This window comes from Cavia porcellus, unplaced genomic scaffold, assembly GCF_034190915.1.
Source record: "Cavia porcellus strain 051 isolate PalLab524CR breed Dunkin Hartley unplaced genomic scaffold, mCavPor4.1 scaffold_10, whole genome shotgun sequence".
Lineage (NCBI taxonomy): Eukaryota > Metazoa > Chordata > Mammalia > Rodentia > Caviidae > Cavia > Cavia porcellus.
Genome location: NW_026947493.1, coordinates 67,638,022 through 67,656,092, shown reverse-complemented (window position 1 = coordinate 67,656,092; position 18,071 = coordinate 67,638,022). Strand labels below are relative to the sequence as shown.

Genomic DNA, 18,071 nt, shown 5'->3' with positions numbered 1-18,071 from the left:
TGTTCTCCAGCATATTCATGGAGTTACGCTGCACCTTTTCCTCCGTCTCCACAATACCACCTTTTCCTCTTCTGGCAGCTTCTCAGCCCAGAAGTTATAACTTGGTACTCTGTGGTGTTGTCTGTCTTGAATGTGACTTCTGGCAGGCAGCAAGTGCTTTAGATGGACAATGAGGAGACGGGCAGGCCAGGTGGATCTGCTTCCTTTGCCAGCACTGAATTTCTTTCCATCAGCTGCTTCAGGTACTGCAGAGCCTTGGAAGTTTGAGTTCAGGGATCTCTGACCAGGCAAGGTCTGGCCGGTAGTATTTGTTTAAAACTTTTCTGACCTCTTTGCCTCCTCCTGGTCTCATAAGCACTAGTGAGTCTCTAACTGAATCTTGTCTCAGTTCATAGCATTGTTGAAGCACAAGGGTTCCTAATTTCAATGAAGTCCAACTTACTTGTTTTTTTTCTTATCGTTTGTATTTTTGGTGTTATGGCTCACAAATCATTTCCAAGTCCAAAATGAGAAAGATTTTTCCTTTGCCATATGCTTGTATAATGCATATCTTTGATGCAGTTTAATTTTTCTGAATAGTTGTGAGATAGAAATGCAATTTCATTCCTGTGGCTATATACCCTACCATTTGTTGAAAAGACTTAAGGGCAAAATTTCCAGAGGTACTCAGTGCTTTGGTGGCTTTAGTGAGAGATCCATAGATGGAGAAGGGAGATGATTATTTACTGAGAGCGTCACAGAGTACTTCCAAGCAAGAGTGACAAAACACATGCACCTGCATGCATGTCTACCTCTGTTTACTCAGGAGAAAGACTACTTATGAATTACAGCACAGTGTCTGGGTAATCTGTGAGTCTTCCAGGGCTTGCATAAAGGTGTAGTGTCCCAAGAGAAGCATGTTTTGGAGGAATTAGAACAGTACATGAGACATTTGGGTAGATCTGCACACTAGGTAGTTGGACATGGAAGACTAGAGCCCTGACCAGAGGTGAGATCTGGCTGGAGAGAGACTTGACTCTGGCATGTGGATGGAGGCCATCTCCCAGTGTGAGTGACAACATAATCTGGCATTTGGGGACCCATGGAGCCTGTCTTAGTTACTTTTCTCTTGTTGCTGAGACAAAATGCCTGGAGAAAAGTTTATTTAGCTTACAGGGGATAGAGGTTGCAGTCCATAATTGGCTGGATCCAAGGCAGGGTGGTGAGCAGAGGGGCGTCTCAGAGAAGAAACAGCTCATTGCAGCAGAAGACAGCAAGCGCAAACAAGCAATGGGAGAGACAAGCCTCTTTCTGTTCCTTATGTGGCATCCAATTTACCAAGATCGGGCTGGTGCCAATCTAATCAGGGGAGTGATACAACAATCACCCACTTTTAATCTCAGTATTCAATCTCAGCACTGTACACTTTAGATTCAGTCATCTTTGAAAAAGTCCCATGACTGCATGAGGCTTTGTGGGGCTATCTAGACACAAACCATGACAGAGCCCATGTGTAGGTGTGCAAGGGGTTGGCTTGAGAGGTAGAAGAAAAACCAGGGCACAATAATGGTGAGGAAGCCAGGATGTCAAGACTGATTCAAGGCAAGCTGTGGGTGGCATTGAATGCCGTGAAAGGCTGATAAGGTGCCAACTGGAAAGTGTCCTTTAGTTATCATGAGAAGGTGGTGGGTCACCTTGGGGAATGTGGTTTCAGTGAGCCAACAGAGGTGGAAGTTAGATGCAGCGTGTGTGAGGTGAAGAAAGCCTTGGCTGGTACAGACACAGAGATGGGAAACCAACAAGATTATTATCATTCCCTAGAATTTAAAGATAACCCAAGGTCAAATGAAAAGTTCAGCTGATTTTGAGAAAAATTGCCTGGGGAAGATGTGAATGTTCGTGTCTGCCAGATCTACCTGGTATGTTCAGCATCAGGCCACCTGCATTATTGCCTGAGACATTCTTCAGAAACAGAGCTCATGAGCTGGTGAAAAATTAATCTCAAGTATAGGCCTTGCTAAAGAATATTTATGGGCAGATAAATACAGAATTCTGAGGCTAATTTTTTTGTAGAAGTCCATGTTATCCTGCATCAGAAATCCAGGTTAGAAGCCCAGCAATCATGTGCTCAGTGGGCAGCTGGTGATGAGAATACTTACTCTCTAATCTCTTCATGTGTTCTCCATCAGTCTCATGTCATGGGGCCATGGCTGATGGCAGTTGCTTGGAGAAACCATCAAAACTACTACTAATTGGGTCCACTCTTGTCAGAGCAAACAGTGGACAAAAAAATCTTTCCTAATTTCAAGGTTCTTTGTTGAGTACTTTTAGGAAGAGTGCAAAGTGGCTATCAGCTAGGATTTTGAAATAGCATTATACACGGTTCAGTGTTTTTTACTGGGACCTTCTGATTTATTTTGTTTTCTAAGTTTTAGCTCTTTTAATGGTTTCATAAAGCAATTTGGTTTAGAAAATTGCCAAAACAGAAACAACTGATAAAAAAGCCATTGAACAAACTAAATATTCAAATCCAAACAAACCAGAAACAGAAACATAATAGCTACATGAAAGTGTGTAGTGTTTTGGTTAAATTTATCAAAAAATAAACTCTTTCCTTGTCAGGCACAGTAATTAGGGAAGATTCTGTCTCAGCCTAAAGTTCCAAGTAGCAGAAAGTTACTTTCACTTCATTCTATTAAATACATGCAGAACAAAACATGTGAACTCTTAGTTGGAGCATGTGCAGAATCATACACTTGATTGGGTTTTCAACATCCTTGATTGAACCTATATGTAAAACTGACAATTTAGAGCCATTCAATTAAGTAACTGAAGGGAGATCAATTCTAAGAAATATTACTAAGAACCAATGGAAGACAAAGGTTTTGCCATGATTAAGTTAATAAGTGTAGGGCTCATAGCAATTTAAAAGTGTCATATAATCCTGTTAGATAAGGCTTGTGCGCTGCTAGACTCCTGACAAAATGTTCTTCAAATATATATGTGGTATAATGGAAGTTCATATTAAATAAAAGTGCATAAAATATAAATTTCACTTGAGTTTTAAAAGATAAAATTAATAGAAATGTAACATGCTTTGAATTTTAAGAATAATTCCACAGATTCATAAAATTTTAGTCTGCATATCTATCCAGACTTTATCTCTTGCTAACTAGCCTTCTCCATAAATTAAACATCAATTATATATTTTCTAAGGCCAGTGTTGGAGGGATGGTTGAAATGTTATTATAGATAAGAGTACTACAATATTTTCACTCTTATGAAGCTGTTTAATTAAAACCCTTTTCCCAAGTCTTAACTGTTCACTTGTTTCCATCATAAAATTATCTTCATTGCTCTGAAAAAGAAAATCATTAATCTTTATCAACTATATTTTTCTTATGTTCCTTATTACTGAGTATTAAACTTCTGAGCTAGCATTCTCTCACTTTTGTATGTAGATGGATTCCTAAGAAGTGGTGGTGTTCACCCTGAAATTTGCATGCCCTTAATCTTTGGGTTTAATCTGGAAGAATGTGTAACCCATGGTAACAAATATAAAACAACTCTGAGAACCATGTGAACATTTATCCCAGAGGGTACAGGACAGAGTTTAATTCTGAAGTGCAATCACCTGTCCCCGCCTCTGATGGCTGATTTTGGTCTTTTCAGAGTTAAATCCACCTGATCTCTGAGTTAGAAGCCATGGCTAGAAGTGGTATAAAATGCACAGGGTGGCACAGGGAGGAGTGTAGCTGTCTCCCAGCAAGAATGGGCTTCCACAGCGGGACTTCGTCCCCGTGGAATTTTAATTTAGTAGGCTTAAAGTTATGTGAATTACCTGGACTTCACAACAGACCACTGATGGAGTTGTGATTTTTTTTGTCCCAAGTTGTATGACTTGGGCAAGATGTAAACCCTTTCTGTGCTTCTGTTCTCTACCTTTATGCTGGAATCTATCCATAGACATATCCTAAAGATTAACTGAAAAAAACATTTTAATAGATAAACTCATATGCCAGGAACATAGAAGTATAATGTTAATTAAAACACACCTAAAATGATACAAATATGCACTTTGTATCTTAAAAACCTTATGTGGACTCAAGATCCTTTTAACATTTATTAAGAGGCTTCCAGAAAAGTTGCAAGCTCCTTTCAGAGCAATGTCGTGAGAAGAGATGCTCTTGACTTTAGGAAGTGAAACTGAAGTGGGTTGATTTGGTACAACGGGGTTATGGGAGGGCAGGTGGTGAGAATTTGAAAAGTTCTTAGCCTCGCTGACCCCATTTTCCTAAACTGAGGAGTGCTGGCTGTGGGGGAAAGATCAAAGGACCTCCTGGGACCGATGGTCCACTGGGCATGCTGACCACTGACGTGCAATGGGTTGGTTTTACATTTTCTGTCCCCATAACGAACAAGGTCTTTTCTCATCAGTGGCTTAAAGCACATATGAAAGCTTCTCATGGGACCTGGGAAGGCACGAGGAGAGCAGACTAGCTTTGTACTTGCATTGAGCTGATTGCACCAGAGAGCAAAGGAAGGGTCCAGGCCAGCTGGGGAGAAGCCCAGAAAAAAACCTGAGAAGGCAGGAGAAGTGGGGCCACCTGATTCTCCAAAAGGCATCAATTCTCCTCTTCTAAAGTGAGACTTCTAAAGCGACTGAATTTGAGAATCAGGATTTTAAAAAAGACTTTGACTTCAGAAGTCTAGAGGTACTGACTTGAATGAGTGGGGAAAAAAATCCTTAGTTTTAGGTAAGTTCATTTTCTGAATTAGGTAAACGATAAAAACAACAATAACAGCCACAATTGGGGAAAGAATATTATTGGTTGTTTCATGCAAACTTTGAAGGGCATGCTTGAATTTCAGAAGGGCAAAGATCATACCTCCAGAGTCATTTTTGTCTCCAGGAGCTTGTTATCAATGACTTACATCATTTGTCAGACTTGGCGTCCTGGCCTGTACTCAAAGTCTTCTGTATTTGTCACAGAATCGCACAGGCATTTGTTGACCTGGTCTCCTTTTGTAGACATTGGCTCTGCTAAGTGTTGGGGTGTGCAAAATTTTAACAAAGCTGCGTTTGATGCCATAGACTTCACACTCTGGAGATATATTGTTGAATACACACAAAGTTTTTCTACTCTAACTTCTTGTCTTCTATGGTAATTTACTCATCCATACTAAAAAACATTTCAGCAACTTCTTTTGAGATGCACTTGATGTGAAGGCAAACTGCTTTTGGTGCACACACATTTCTTTCCTGGAATGAAAGTAATGATACCTTTTATGGTACCCAGTGTGTTCCAAAGATCAATAAAAGTGTTGGAGGTTAATGTTTGACTGAAGGTGAAGGGAGAGGCTGGAGAGGTGGAGCAGGGCAGAGGGAGTGTTCCCTGGAGATCCTCAAGTCTCAGCAAGTGTCTCTGTCACTGAATGGAAGAAAATAACTTTTAATCACCACTTTGTCATTTAAGAAAGGTAAGGTCTTCACTGTGTTGCTAACATATTCCTTCAAGAGTGACAGATTAGGTAGGGGAATACTTAAGATGTTAGACAAATTTATTCTTTGAGGCAGGTTACATACTATTGGGAAAAAATATTTAGTCTTCATGTGATAAGTTGCTTTCTTTGTGGTTCCTTTTTATTGGTCTGTATTTTGGAAATCAATTTTTATGAAGTAGCTTTGGTTGGACCGAACTTGGTAATGAGATTTTAAAAAGAAAGATTGGGTTTTCTGATGTTTAAACAGGTGTTACACCCATTCTTTGTGATTAATATAAAAATGCCTGGGCTTACAGTGTTCTGGGGCTCTTATATTCTAGGAATTGAGGCTGGTCTCACTAAGTGTGGCCTTGTTCAGGTGTGGGCTCTAAAGGCTGAGCATTCTGTCTACTCAGCACGACTCTGCTTGGGGTCTGTTGGATTGTCTGGGATGCGGGGGAGGGAGATACCAAAGAGAGAAGAAATCTTGTAAAGAAAATACTGGGAACTGGGATGGGGAAAGAAGAAAAGAAGGGAAAGGGAAAACACAATAGTTAAGATGGTTATACTACTAATTGCTTTTAGTTCATTGACAGGTTTGTGCTTATATTGTTTGATCCCTTTTTCATGCAATGTGCTAATCATTTTTACTCTCCTAAAGGCTTATTTTGAAATTTTGTACCATTGTTTTTATTGTTCATTTTTCTTCAAAAGAAAAGAAAATACTGGAGTAAGGATAAATGACGGAAAGCCAGACCTGCTTTCACAACTGGGAAAGGCAGGCGGTGTGTATGTTACCCATTTCTGGGTGCTGTGTTTGCTTTGGTTGGTGGATAAATCTGCTAATGGGTGTTTACTTTGAGATATTAAGTCATATATTGCTTTCTGGAGATTTTGAAGATCCAATCTTTGCCTCTGTCTTTTTCTTCCTTTTCCTGTGGTAGCTTGAAGAGGATACATGTCCTCTGTGGTAGAGGATTTCAAGCAGAAAAGGCAAATGTGATTTCCGATATTTTCTTGACTTTATTTTCCTTCAAAAACTTAAATAGTAACTAAAGGCAAAGCATTTGAAAGGTGCATGTTTGAATGACAAGGAAAATGGGTGACATTCAGCTCTTGGCAGGAAACAAAAGAGTCCTTCCAAGTGAGGGTTTACGGTGGATTGTGGGGCACGTAGTTTATGAGTTCTCAGGGTTGGTCAGACAGGCCAGGCCAGATTCCTCCTTTACCAGGCAGCTGGCACCAAACAGGGTGCTTTAGCTCTCCAAACTTTAATTTCTTTTCATCCGTAAAACACGTAACTTGCCTAACGAGGTAATTGTGAGAAATAATTAGGTGAAGAGATGACTATATAGCTTGGCATATGGTAGACATTCAATGAATCTTAGATCTTTTTTTCCATGAGAAAGTTTATGTGGGTGATTCAGATCAAATTGGGAAATATGGTTCATTCTGTTAAAAAAAGACCAGTAAGGCCCCAAAGATATCATCTTCCATTGCATAAGAGCAGCTAATACTATGCCAAAGGAAAGTTATCCAGCAATATGAAAAGAGGATGATAAATCTCTTGGGGTTTATTAGAGTTAGAAGCCCCTCTAGTGATTCCCATATAAATCTTCAGGTATGGTGTGGGGATGGGACCTTTTGAAACTCACTAAGAGGAGCCCTAAAAAAATTCAGTGTTATTCAAGGTAAAAGTTTCTAGTGTATTCTTTCTTTCCCTATAGAAGGCAAAATATGGCGGGGGTGGGGGGGAGAGACATAAATTCTTGTTCAACTGTCAAAGAAAATTTCTGGGGAGGAAAACATGCCCCCACTTTTCTTTCCATGTTAAGAAAGCTGGGCATTAACAGGCTCTTTCTCTGAAGGCCTACAGACCAGTGCTTGTGTGGGTGCTGGTTTACATGGGTAAAAATACAGCTTTATGTATTGGCATAAAGTTGCATTCATTCAGAAATTCTTGGTGTCTGATTTAGTCTGAGGCTAGTTCTTCTATGGCCTACTCATTGATGAGGGGAATACGTATTTACCTGCTTGTTACTTGTGAGAACAAACAGAAATGTTTACTTAAGTACAAGAAATACTGACTTAAAGCAGATATTCACCCAGGAGCTGAAATATTAATTACAGTAGGGCTATTTTTTTTGTTTTTCTTCCACTTAAGCATTATGAAACAGACTAAGCTATACTTAGTGGTTGCATATATGTAGTGCAAAGAAAATTTAATTTCTCTTAACACTGTTTATAAGGCTTATATCTTGAATTTGCTCAACCATGATATCTGAGTTAATATATTTCTGCACATGTTTTTATTTTATATTTATTTTATATTTGATATTTGATATTTTATTTTATATTTGAACTTGTAGTTCATGGGTAAAGGAATCAAAATAATAGTGCCTTTAAAAAGAATGCTCAAAGATAACCCATCTTCACCAGGAAGGTCTCCAGCCTGTAGGTTCTGTGCTTGGGTTCTGTATTCAGATTCATACCCCTTCCTCTACTTTTCATGCTTAGTTTCCTGCTCTGTAGGATAACAGAACCCACATTGTAAGACTGCTGTATTATTTAAATGAAATAAGTTCCCCAAAGTTCAATTAAAAAAAAAAAACCAATTCATGATGAGATTTCATAGTGGTGGGCATCCTTTATTAGGTAGAATTAAATTCATTTTCTTACTGTCCTGTGCATCTCTACCATCGCCTATGATTGAATTACAGAAACCAGAGGTAACCAGCTACTCTTGGGCATGACTGCATATTTTTTTTTGCCATTATAACTGTTGCTTAGGGTCACCTTGTAAATGAGCTACTGTTACAGCAAGTGGCTTTTTAAAAATTTTTAAAATGCTTTTATGTCTAAACTGTGCGATTCAGAACCTGATTTAGATTTACCTCCTACTGAATTTCTAAGGCCAAAATGTGTGATCTTATCTTGACAGAGTGCTCATCCGTGCACTTTATTCTACACGGGGAAATGTTGTATAATACACGAAACACTCTGTCAAAAGTAATTATGCTACCTTGTCTGAGAAGTAACGATTCCCATCTCTTCTGTAGGTCAGGGAAGGAAGACCTTGGGAGGCTGTTCTGCTAGGTGGGGTGGAAAGAGAATCCTTCCCCATCCTCCCTCCTGGGTTTCTGAGCCATGAGCCTGCCCACTGAAGGTTATTTGGTGCTGTGGCCTGCTGTCCACCTGCTTAAGATGTTAGGTAACACAGGGCAGAGGCACTCTGTCCCCCACACTGGTGTCATCCATCCACTGGGGGCTGGCGCCTGCTGTGAATCCATGAGCTCCTGCTAACTATAGGAATAATTATACTAGTATTTAATATTGTAATTGATAATATAAATTTAATCTGTTCTAAGTTCTCCTGGGGACCCCTCCCTCCTCCTATGAGCTCATCTATCTGCCTTGTCACAGACCTAATGATAAGTAATGATCACCAATTTTGCATATGTGTAAATCCAGGTTTTCAGGTTCTCAGAGATGGTTACATCTATGTTGTAAAGTTCAGCAACAGAAAGAATTGCTTGCATTTATATATGTGTAGGTGATGGGGTGGAGATTTCTCACCCCTTTCTTCTCAACTCTTAAAAACATCAGGCTGGCCCTCCCTCCTCAGTGGAGTAGTTGTTTTGAATGTGGCAGCAACCCAGATCTTATGCCCGTCTGCTTTATTTCTAGCTTGTAAGAACCACTCTAATCCACTCTTAATTTGTCAAAAATACAAATTGATCAATGACTCCTGTGGTTTTCTAACCCTTCAGTGATGTAATTGGGGTCAGTGATTTGTGAGTGAGACCAAAATAGGCGGGTATGCTTCATCTCCACAGTACTTGATGGACAATAGTGTGAGCCAGGTTTTTTTTTTTTTAAATAGTATTATTTTATGATAGTCACCCAGAGTCAAATACAAAGAAAGTGCAGGAAATCTGTCCACACACAAAGGCCTAGCGAATCTAGCCGAGGGCCTCCATCCCATGGCAATAATCTGCATGAGTTCAGCTGAAGACCCAGAGCCCATGACAGTGCTTCCCACGAGTCCATCTGGAGGCCTAGACCCACGACAATGACTCATGCAAGTATGTTTCACGGATCTGCGCTGGGACGGCCCAAGGGTCAGCGGTGGAAGCTAGAAGGTCTGTGTCAGGTAGATGAAGGATCTGTGCTAGCAGGCTGAGGAGCAGCTAGGAAGTAATAATGCTCAAAGTAAGGACTGGAGGGTAAGCGAGCTTTTAATCTGACTTTTATTCATATCTGGCTTTTGCTTTATAATTTATGTGGTTCTTAGCAATATACAATGCAGGTGCAAAATAAGTGTTCTGTCCTCATGGTATTATGAATTCTAGTCGCATCCTGTCCTGCCCTCACCGCCCTATGATGTTTAGAAATAAATTTTGCAGTCTTTGCATCTTCTTTGTTCTATGTTGCACTGTGGCTCAACTTTACCATCAGCTGAATCATTTTAGTGGAAAGTCCTTAGTTTCCTCTTCCCTTTTCTTGCTTTCCCTCTACTCTTTAAAATGCAAAAACAAAGCACAAACAGGGTAAGAAACGTACCTAGCATTTAGTTTTTGCAGGGGTGGGGGGTACAGAAAGCAATGTTTGATGTTATTTATCTGTAGGTTTAGTGATCTGGGACCTAGAAAATTTCTGTCCTTACTCAGATAAATGTGGAAATGGAAAGAGTCTCTAAAAATGTCTCAAAGACTCTTGGGGGCATTGGAGCTGGCATGAGAATCAATCAAGCTTCAGGTACCCTTTCCCTGTTCCTGAGGATGCTGTGACCACAGAATGTATAATAGCAGGGTGAAGCTCCCTTAGAGGCCACTCCTGTCCTGGCTTGGCTGTGCTGTGGGTCAAAACCAGAGTTGTTTGATCTATTAGTTTGCTAGAGCTACCATAACAAAACACGATAGAATAAGTGGCTTAAATGACAGAAATGGATCCTCTCATTGTTCTTGAGCTAGAAGTCCAAAATCAAGATGTCTGTAGGGTTGGTTCCCTGTGAGGGCCATGAGGATGGATCTGCTCCTGGCCTCTCTGCTGGTCTTGGAGATGACCACTTCACCTCCTGGGGTGTTCTTCTGGTGTATGATTCTGTCTCCAAGTGGTCCATCTATAAAGGTACCGTCATATTGAACGGAGGTCCACCCTAAAGACTTCTTTTTAACTTCATTACCTCTGTCAAGGTCCCAAAATAAGGTCACATTCTGGGGTAGTTAGGATTCCAACATATGAGCTTGGTTGAGTGTACATAATTCAACCTGTGACACTTGGCTTAATTAAAAAGGGGAGACCCTTGAGAGGAAGCTCAGGGGAAATGACTGTGCAGCACAGGGTTACACAACACACACACACACACACACACACACACACACACACATTTTTTTCTCTACCACAGAAACAAAACCTCAGGCTGATGTAGCCTTTGCCTCTGGGTAGTGTGTGTGTGTGGGTGCGGTCTTGTTAGTGTATGCAGAGAAAAATCATGAAATAAAAAACAAATGAAGCTTGTTTGAATTTTTGGAATGATGCAATGGATGAAGTGATACTTGGTATCTTATTATGAGATACTAACTTTAAAAGACTGATCATTTTTTTCAGAGATGGAAGAATATATAATGAAGAGCCCAGGCATGGAAATTTACCAGTGTGATCTTGAGCAAGTTTTTAAAAAAGCTTCTTTGACCCTTACTTCTTGATTTTGCATGTTTAAGAGGTAGATTGTGGTTGTACAGGGTTCTTCTGAGAAGTTAGAGCCATAATTTACCAGAAGTCTCAGCACGGCTCGTGGCACACAGTGCTCAGCCCAGTAAATGTGAGCTACCCTTGTGTTGTGATCTGGTTGGATACGGTTTGGGCCATGCAGGGATTTCCACATTTTCTGGGCTGCTGTGAAGCTACCTGTGCTTGACACAAAGGCCGGCATCCCTGGTCCACTAAGCCCTAGTCCACGGAGAAAGCAGTAGTAGTGGGGTTGTCTGCTAGGCGAGATGCAGCCGCTTGTCTGAGATCTTTCCCTCATCAAAGCTCCCTTTTGAGCAGCGCCAGCTGCCTCCGACCTGTGTTGCTAAGGACATGCTTGGCTTCTCAGATCATCGCCATAGGAATGGCATGAATTTATTCCCTGTACCTGAAGGAGACCCTGACAAATAGCAACAATTCCAAGGAGATGACTGAGTCAAGTATTTCAGGCAGCGTAGGTGAAATATCACTGAACTGTCTGCCGTTCTTTTCAAAGTCTTTCAAGCAGTAGTTGTGAGGAGACCTATCTTATGTGGACGGCTTGGCAGTTTTAGACAATTGCAGATATAAACGATGACATCCTGTCCACATCCTAAGGACCTGGTGTGTGATATTCATTAGTGGATCCTGTCTCTGCGAAGAGGAAGTAAAAGCAAGTCTTGCTTGAGAGAACAAAGTCCTTGTTGGGCAGAATCCTAGCACTGGTGTGGTTTGTTGTGAATCATTAGGGCAAGGCTCCCCCTTGATTGGCCACAAGGAGGTCATTGCTATGGAAGTTTCTTGAATGGTCCCCATAGTGGAGGGGTGGAGGGTGGGCGCTGAGCAGGGAGATGAACTGGAGTGTCTCATTTAGAGTTCAGACTGAGTGGATTTGGGTGGCAGAATGACTTTGACAGACACTGTCCCCAGTATTAACTCATTGGGTCCCATAACTCTCAAATGTGGCTACTAAAATCATCCCTGTTCTACAGATAAGTAAACGGAACCAGAGGCATTAAGAGAATAGGACCCTAATTCTAGTCCATGCTCCTAACAACAGCAGGGGTGGTAGATTTGTCCTCAAATAAAACATGGCACTTTACACATGGAAGTAGAAAACGATAACTTCTGTTTTCCACTGGAGACACTTTGGTAAAACTAAGTATAAATGACAATATAAAGGATAAATACATTTCTACTAAAACATCTCAGACCATAGCCTGCCCGAACACTTAACCAAAATAAAGCATTCATTTAATTTTTATTAGCTTTTCTGTCATTCAATTTATTCATCTTTGGAAGCTTAAAAGTGCTAAGAAAAACAGTTCAAGGAACGGTGATATATTTCAACCATTTCTCAACTATTTACTGAGCAAAAATCTATAGTGTACTTAAAAGAGACAACTCTTTTCATCAACAGTAGAAATCTATGATTGTATTTTGCCCCCCAATACTGCTTTACATCTTGAATTAATTCCTTTTAATGTGTAATTATTCTGAAAGCTCTTCTAGACAAGAACAAATTAATAGGATGTCCACGTTAGCCATGAATATACGAGAGTTTCACAAGCATGTATTGAGGGCTTTATACCACATAAAGTATAAAGAGCTTTGAGAGTTAAAAACAATTTAAATGGAGCCCTTGCTCTGATGGATTTTATCTTTTGGTAGTGGCAGTAATACCAACAAGTAAGTAAGTGGTAAAAATTAAAATATGGGAAGAACGAGTTTCAGGAAGAGTCCTCTGGCTGGAAATGAAGGAAGATCATGAAAGAAGTAGGGGCCAGGTGTGGTGGCACATGCTTGTCATCCCAGCACTTGGGAGGCTGAGGCAGAAAGATTGCTGTAAGTTTGAGGTGAACCTGGGCTACATAGTGAGACTCCGTTTGAAGGAGGAAAAAAAAAAAAAAAAAAAAAGAGGTAGCACTGGCTTCATGAAGGTGCCTTTAATTTGGCACCCCAGTATCTGGCACATAGAAAAAACTTGATTCAATGTTTTTCAGATAAATGAATAATTTGGAGCTAGATGATAAAATATGAGAAGCAGGAGCAGATATGAAGAAGCATAGTCTCGATTCAGCTTCATTAAGAAAACACTCACTGTCCATTATCTCTGGGCCAGGCCCATACCCGGTGGTCAGAGCAGCAAGTGCCAAGGTGCAGGTCCCAGAGTGGAGCTGGGGTGAAGGGCACGGCGGAGGCTGGGCGTGTGGTGGAGCAGCAGATAAATTTGCGGGAGCTGGGAGCTGTGTGTGGATGATGTCAAGGCCAAGGAGATCTCCAGATGGGTAGTTTTGCCCATTCATCTGTAGTTTTATGTCTTTTAAGCAAATATTTTTTGATACCTGATCACGTATATTTTGTTAATATAAAAATAAACCTGGTCAGATTAGGAATTTCACTTATTTATATATACAGTATTTCTCAGTATTCATATGGACTAGGTCTAGGTCCTTCAAGAACGTAAGTCCTTTATATAAAATGGCCTGGCATTTGTGTAAAGGCTATACACATCCCCCTGGATACTTTGTTACTTCTAGATTACTTATACCTAATACAATGTAACTGCTAGGCATGTAGTAGTTCCTGCTCAGAGAGTAAAGCCTGTACACATTTTCAATCCATGGTTGGCCAAATGTGAATGTGGCCGTTTCCTCTTGCAGACTGCTGGGACATGGGATTTTAATAATAAAAATTATTATTTTTATGTTGTTTCCAAATCAAATAAGCAGTCAAGAGCAGAAAAATGCTTCAGAGTAATGAGTTAATTCTAAAATGACATTTGGACATATCAACCAAATTAATTTTGTTGCAAAACTGATTTTTAATTCATGAATCTGATTCCAGAGGATTTTAATCCCATTGCCCTTAAAATGGCTGTGGAAACTTAGAGTGTTAAATTTATATAGCATGTATAAGCAATATATTTATGTATGTCTTTATAACGATGCCTACATCTATACAAACATAGCTGTCACAGTACATAAAGATGGTTTGGAGTTTGGACTCAACATCTGACTGTGTCACTTCTTACTATGCGTCTTTAGGCAAACTGCTTAACATTTAAACTTGAATTTCCTTATCTATAAAGTCAGGAGATTTGTAACTCATTGTGTCTCTGAGAAAATCATAAGAGCGTACATTTATTACTGAGCAATTTCTAGGTATTTTCACCTAGGAAGGGGAGGGACAGAGTGATGTAGTCGTTCTCCCCTGGCTCCTGCAGAGATGGTCACAGCCCGGTGTGTGGCTCAGAATCGTTCTCTTCACCATTCTGCTGGGCCGTTTCTAAAGGTCTCTGCAAATGCACTTCCAGGGTGACTTATTTCTTTGTCTGCCATGGCATTTATGAGGCTGAGATGGGACAGCACTTTCATCTTTGTGAAGCGCAGATAATATTTATGCAAATTTAAGGCATCTAAAAATGGCAGGGTCTAAATTTTTAGAGTGGCTAGAATTTTCATAGCCATTTCCCATACTGGTTGTATAATATATTTTATGTGCAAGAAACTTTTTAAAAAGATGAATTAAACCAGGATCATTCATGATCCCTAAAGATAATAAATGGTTGGAGTTTTAGTGAAATGAGTACATTTTTTTATGTCCTCAGTTTTTAAAAACTTGTTGTTCAGCAGTTCAGTATTATGACCTAAGCAACAAATATGCTTTATGCGCCACACGGAAAATTTATCTCACTTCTTAATATGAGTCACGCTAAGTCTCAGGGTGAACGTTATAACTTTTAAGAAATGTGAAGGCTTGAATTGAAGAGAATGTGGGAAGAGTTGGGATTCTTATTCAGTTTCTTTTCGAGGAATAGGTAATACATTTTTCCTTTGTGTTTGTACACAAGGTCCCATAACAATATTTAGAAGATCAGAGAGGCAGCTGGTGAGATCTTTGAATGAAGGCTCATAAATATTCTTTTGTTCTTTCTACTTCAGGAATCTAATACATTTGCAGCTCTGAATCAGAGCGACTAAATGCTTTTTACTTAGTTCTCCTGGCATTTGCCAAGACATGTCTCCCCTACCCATAAAACAAGTGAAAATTATTTATAAAAACAAAACAACAAAAAAAGTGAAAATGACAGCTACTTCTGAATGTTTAAGACCTTCAAATGAAGGTTACAATAGAATGAAACAGTTGAAGAAGTAAAATTACCGAGATTCTTTCAGAGATGTTGACTTGGGCCTTGCCATAGATGAGGGATCAGGAAGGTTCTGGAAGGCTAGGCTGTTGCTCATGGAGGAGAGCTAGCCTGTTCCAATCCCATTTGACTCGCAATATATATTAGGGTATCACCTTGTGATTCTTACTGGTTGCAGACACATGATTTTAACAGACTGGCAACTAATCCCTTTTATCTCTGGTTTATTCACAGGAGTTTGAGTAAGAATAACAGGATGACTCCAGCCCATCTTCACTCCCTGTGTCTTCTTATACTTTATTTGGTAAGAGGAGAGAGTATGTGACTCTGCTTATTTACTAGGTATTTTCTGCCATCCTTCTACTGTGTACCAGGGAAGGAATAGTTCCCATTACTTAAAAAAAGGTAACCTATGAAAATTAAATTATTGTATAGAATGGACACTGTGTTCTGATATTCTGTTTCCAGTGAAGTGGCCACAAATTATATGTCTGTCCTTCAACTGGAGGAGACAATTTTTTCCTAGTTCTTCCAAGCCCGTAACCCCTAATGAGCAAGGTTTAAAACAGATGACCTTAGGGAATCTGGAGAGAAATTATACTGATACATATATTAGCCTTTATCCTTTAATCTTGACTTTTTTATTTTGACCATCAAAATTTACTATCAAAACACAGCAAGAAAAATCATTTTCTCTGTTTTTAGCTCTTGTGTATTTTCCCCCCCATAAATAGGGTTTTTAAGTTAAATTTGTCTTCTGTTATTTGTTGAGTCAACCCCATTGATTTTCAGGCTTCTAGAGGTTGGAGCTGGGTGGGATGTGGAGGCTCAGCCTGGGTAGAGAGTAGAGGGCATCCTTGCTCTGTCCACGAAGATCCCGAGGTTTGCAAAAGTGGCCAAAATTTTCTTGTGTAATGAAGGAGGCTTATGGAGATGTACTTGCCTTTTGCTTAGAAGGAAACACCTAGATCCTCATGATTTCCATCTTGTTGTCTTTCTTCTGCAATCCAAAAATAATACACCAAGGCCTATAAAGTCCCCAAGAGCCCATATACTTTGAGAGTTTTTAGAGAGTGAAATACAGTCAAATTTGTGGAACTATAAGAGCTTTCTTCCTAGGGTGAAAACTGCGATTCAGACTTTGAGGCCATATGTGTCCTCACAGCCCACGAATACAAAGCTTGTCCTTGGGCTTGGGAAAGAGCTGGCTTTGCTTTTGTATGCATGTTCTCAAATGTCTTTTCCTACTTAGGTTATCATAGTGTGGTCATGAAGACAGAGCTGGGTTCAAACTTGTTGCTGCCCCTTACTAGGGATAGCAATTTGACTGAGTCATGGTGGACTTGAAACTCAAATTTTTCCCCTTTTAAGTGGGTTTGATAATGATACTTGCCTTATGGGATGTTATTGCAGTTAAATAAGGTAATGTATTTATAAAGTTCTTAGATCAGTGACTAGCACAATCCCAGAGCACCATAAATATTCTAATGGTCTTCCTACAACATTTTAAATGTTCAGTGTCTACGTTCATCTGGACCCTAACCTCTGTGATGAAGAGACTGTGTTTTAGTCACCTTTAGGTTAGTACCTAGCAACTACCATGAATGAAATAAGTGATTATGGACATATATTGGGAAGCCACAATGACAGAGAGGGAGAGAGAGTTCACTCGATACTTTGCTTATTAGTGGGCTCATATGCCTCCTGTGGGAGAAGAGGGTGTATGTTTTTGTTCCTGCCTAAAAGGCTTTCTTTCCAGTTTCAACCACCCCATCCTGCTCAGTCCTGGTGGTGTGGCTTGATGACTCAGAGGGTGCACATGCATTTTGAAATCTTTATGGCCCCAATAGACATATTAATGGGCAGGAAGAGAGATTTGCTACTGTGATATGAGGATGCAACTTTGAACCCTGGAACTGCAACCTGACACTCCTTTCCTAGAGGTGAGCCTGCCCAGCTCCATAGAGAAGACACAGCCTTGCTCTTGAAGTTTCTGGCGGATGCAGTTTCCACTGTTGTGATCAACTGCAAGGCTGACCTCGCTGGGCACAAAGTGATGAAGATAATTTGATGTTGAGCAGTAGCTGGGCAGAAAGCACAGTTCTTGTTTTGGGCCTATCGTGGTGGCATATGGACATCTGTACCCAACTCCTGTGCTCTACCTTCCAGAATTAATGGAGGTAGACAAGATGTGGAAAAGCAGATGGAAAAAAGAGTTCCCAAAGGAAGTGAAACTAGGATAAAGGAGATGGTTAGAAGTCTGTGAGTTAAGAATTCTTTTAGCTACAATTAATTGGAAATTTGACTTTAGTGCCTCTTAACTAGAGGTTTATTTTCCTCCAATAACAGGAAGTCTGAAGTGATCTATTCAGGGCAGGTCTTGATGTTACCAGACTCTTGAATTTCTTTTTTGCCCTACCATCTTTTGGGCTGCTTTGTTCCTTCATGGTTCATGATAGATGCACCAGCTGGAGATGTGAGGTCCATTGTGTCAGCTTGAAGGACACAAAGGACAATGCTAACCACATCTGTTCCTTTTCATCAAGAAAACAAAAGTCTGACACCCCAAATCCATCTAGGCACTGCAGATTTTCCTCTTGTTTCATAGACCTGAAGTGGGTGACCTGGCTACCATTCTAGCTGCAAGGGAGCCTGGGAACAAGCTGATTGGACTTTCCAGTCTCGGTGGGAGGCAGCAAAGGAGAAAAGCTGGCAGTGACCCAGGGAC

The 18,071-nt window shown here is 40.2% G+C and overlaps 1 protein-coding gene across 3 annotated transcripts in view; it reads left to right on the top strand.

Annotated features, from left to right (window-relative positions):
• Positions 1–18,071, top strand: part of Cdh17 (cadherin 17) — a 68,687-nt gene that overhangs the window by 2,503 nt on the left and 48,113 nt on the right. Inside the window, exons 1-2 of one of the 3 annotated variants that reach the window (XM_063257565.1) lie at positions 4,712–4,736; positions 15,578–15,647. In XM_063257565.1, coding sequence (XP_063113635.1) covers positions 15,600–15,647 — 48 coding nt within the window. In that variant the 5' untranslated portion in view covers positions 4,712–4,736; positions 15,578–15,599. Of the gene's footprint in view, positions 1–4,711; positions 4,737–5,368; positions 5,461–15,577; positions 15,648–18,071 lie in introns of those variants that run through there. The other 2 variants (XM_063257564.1, XM_063257563.1) reach the window with 2 other exon arrangements.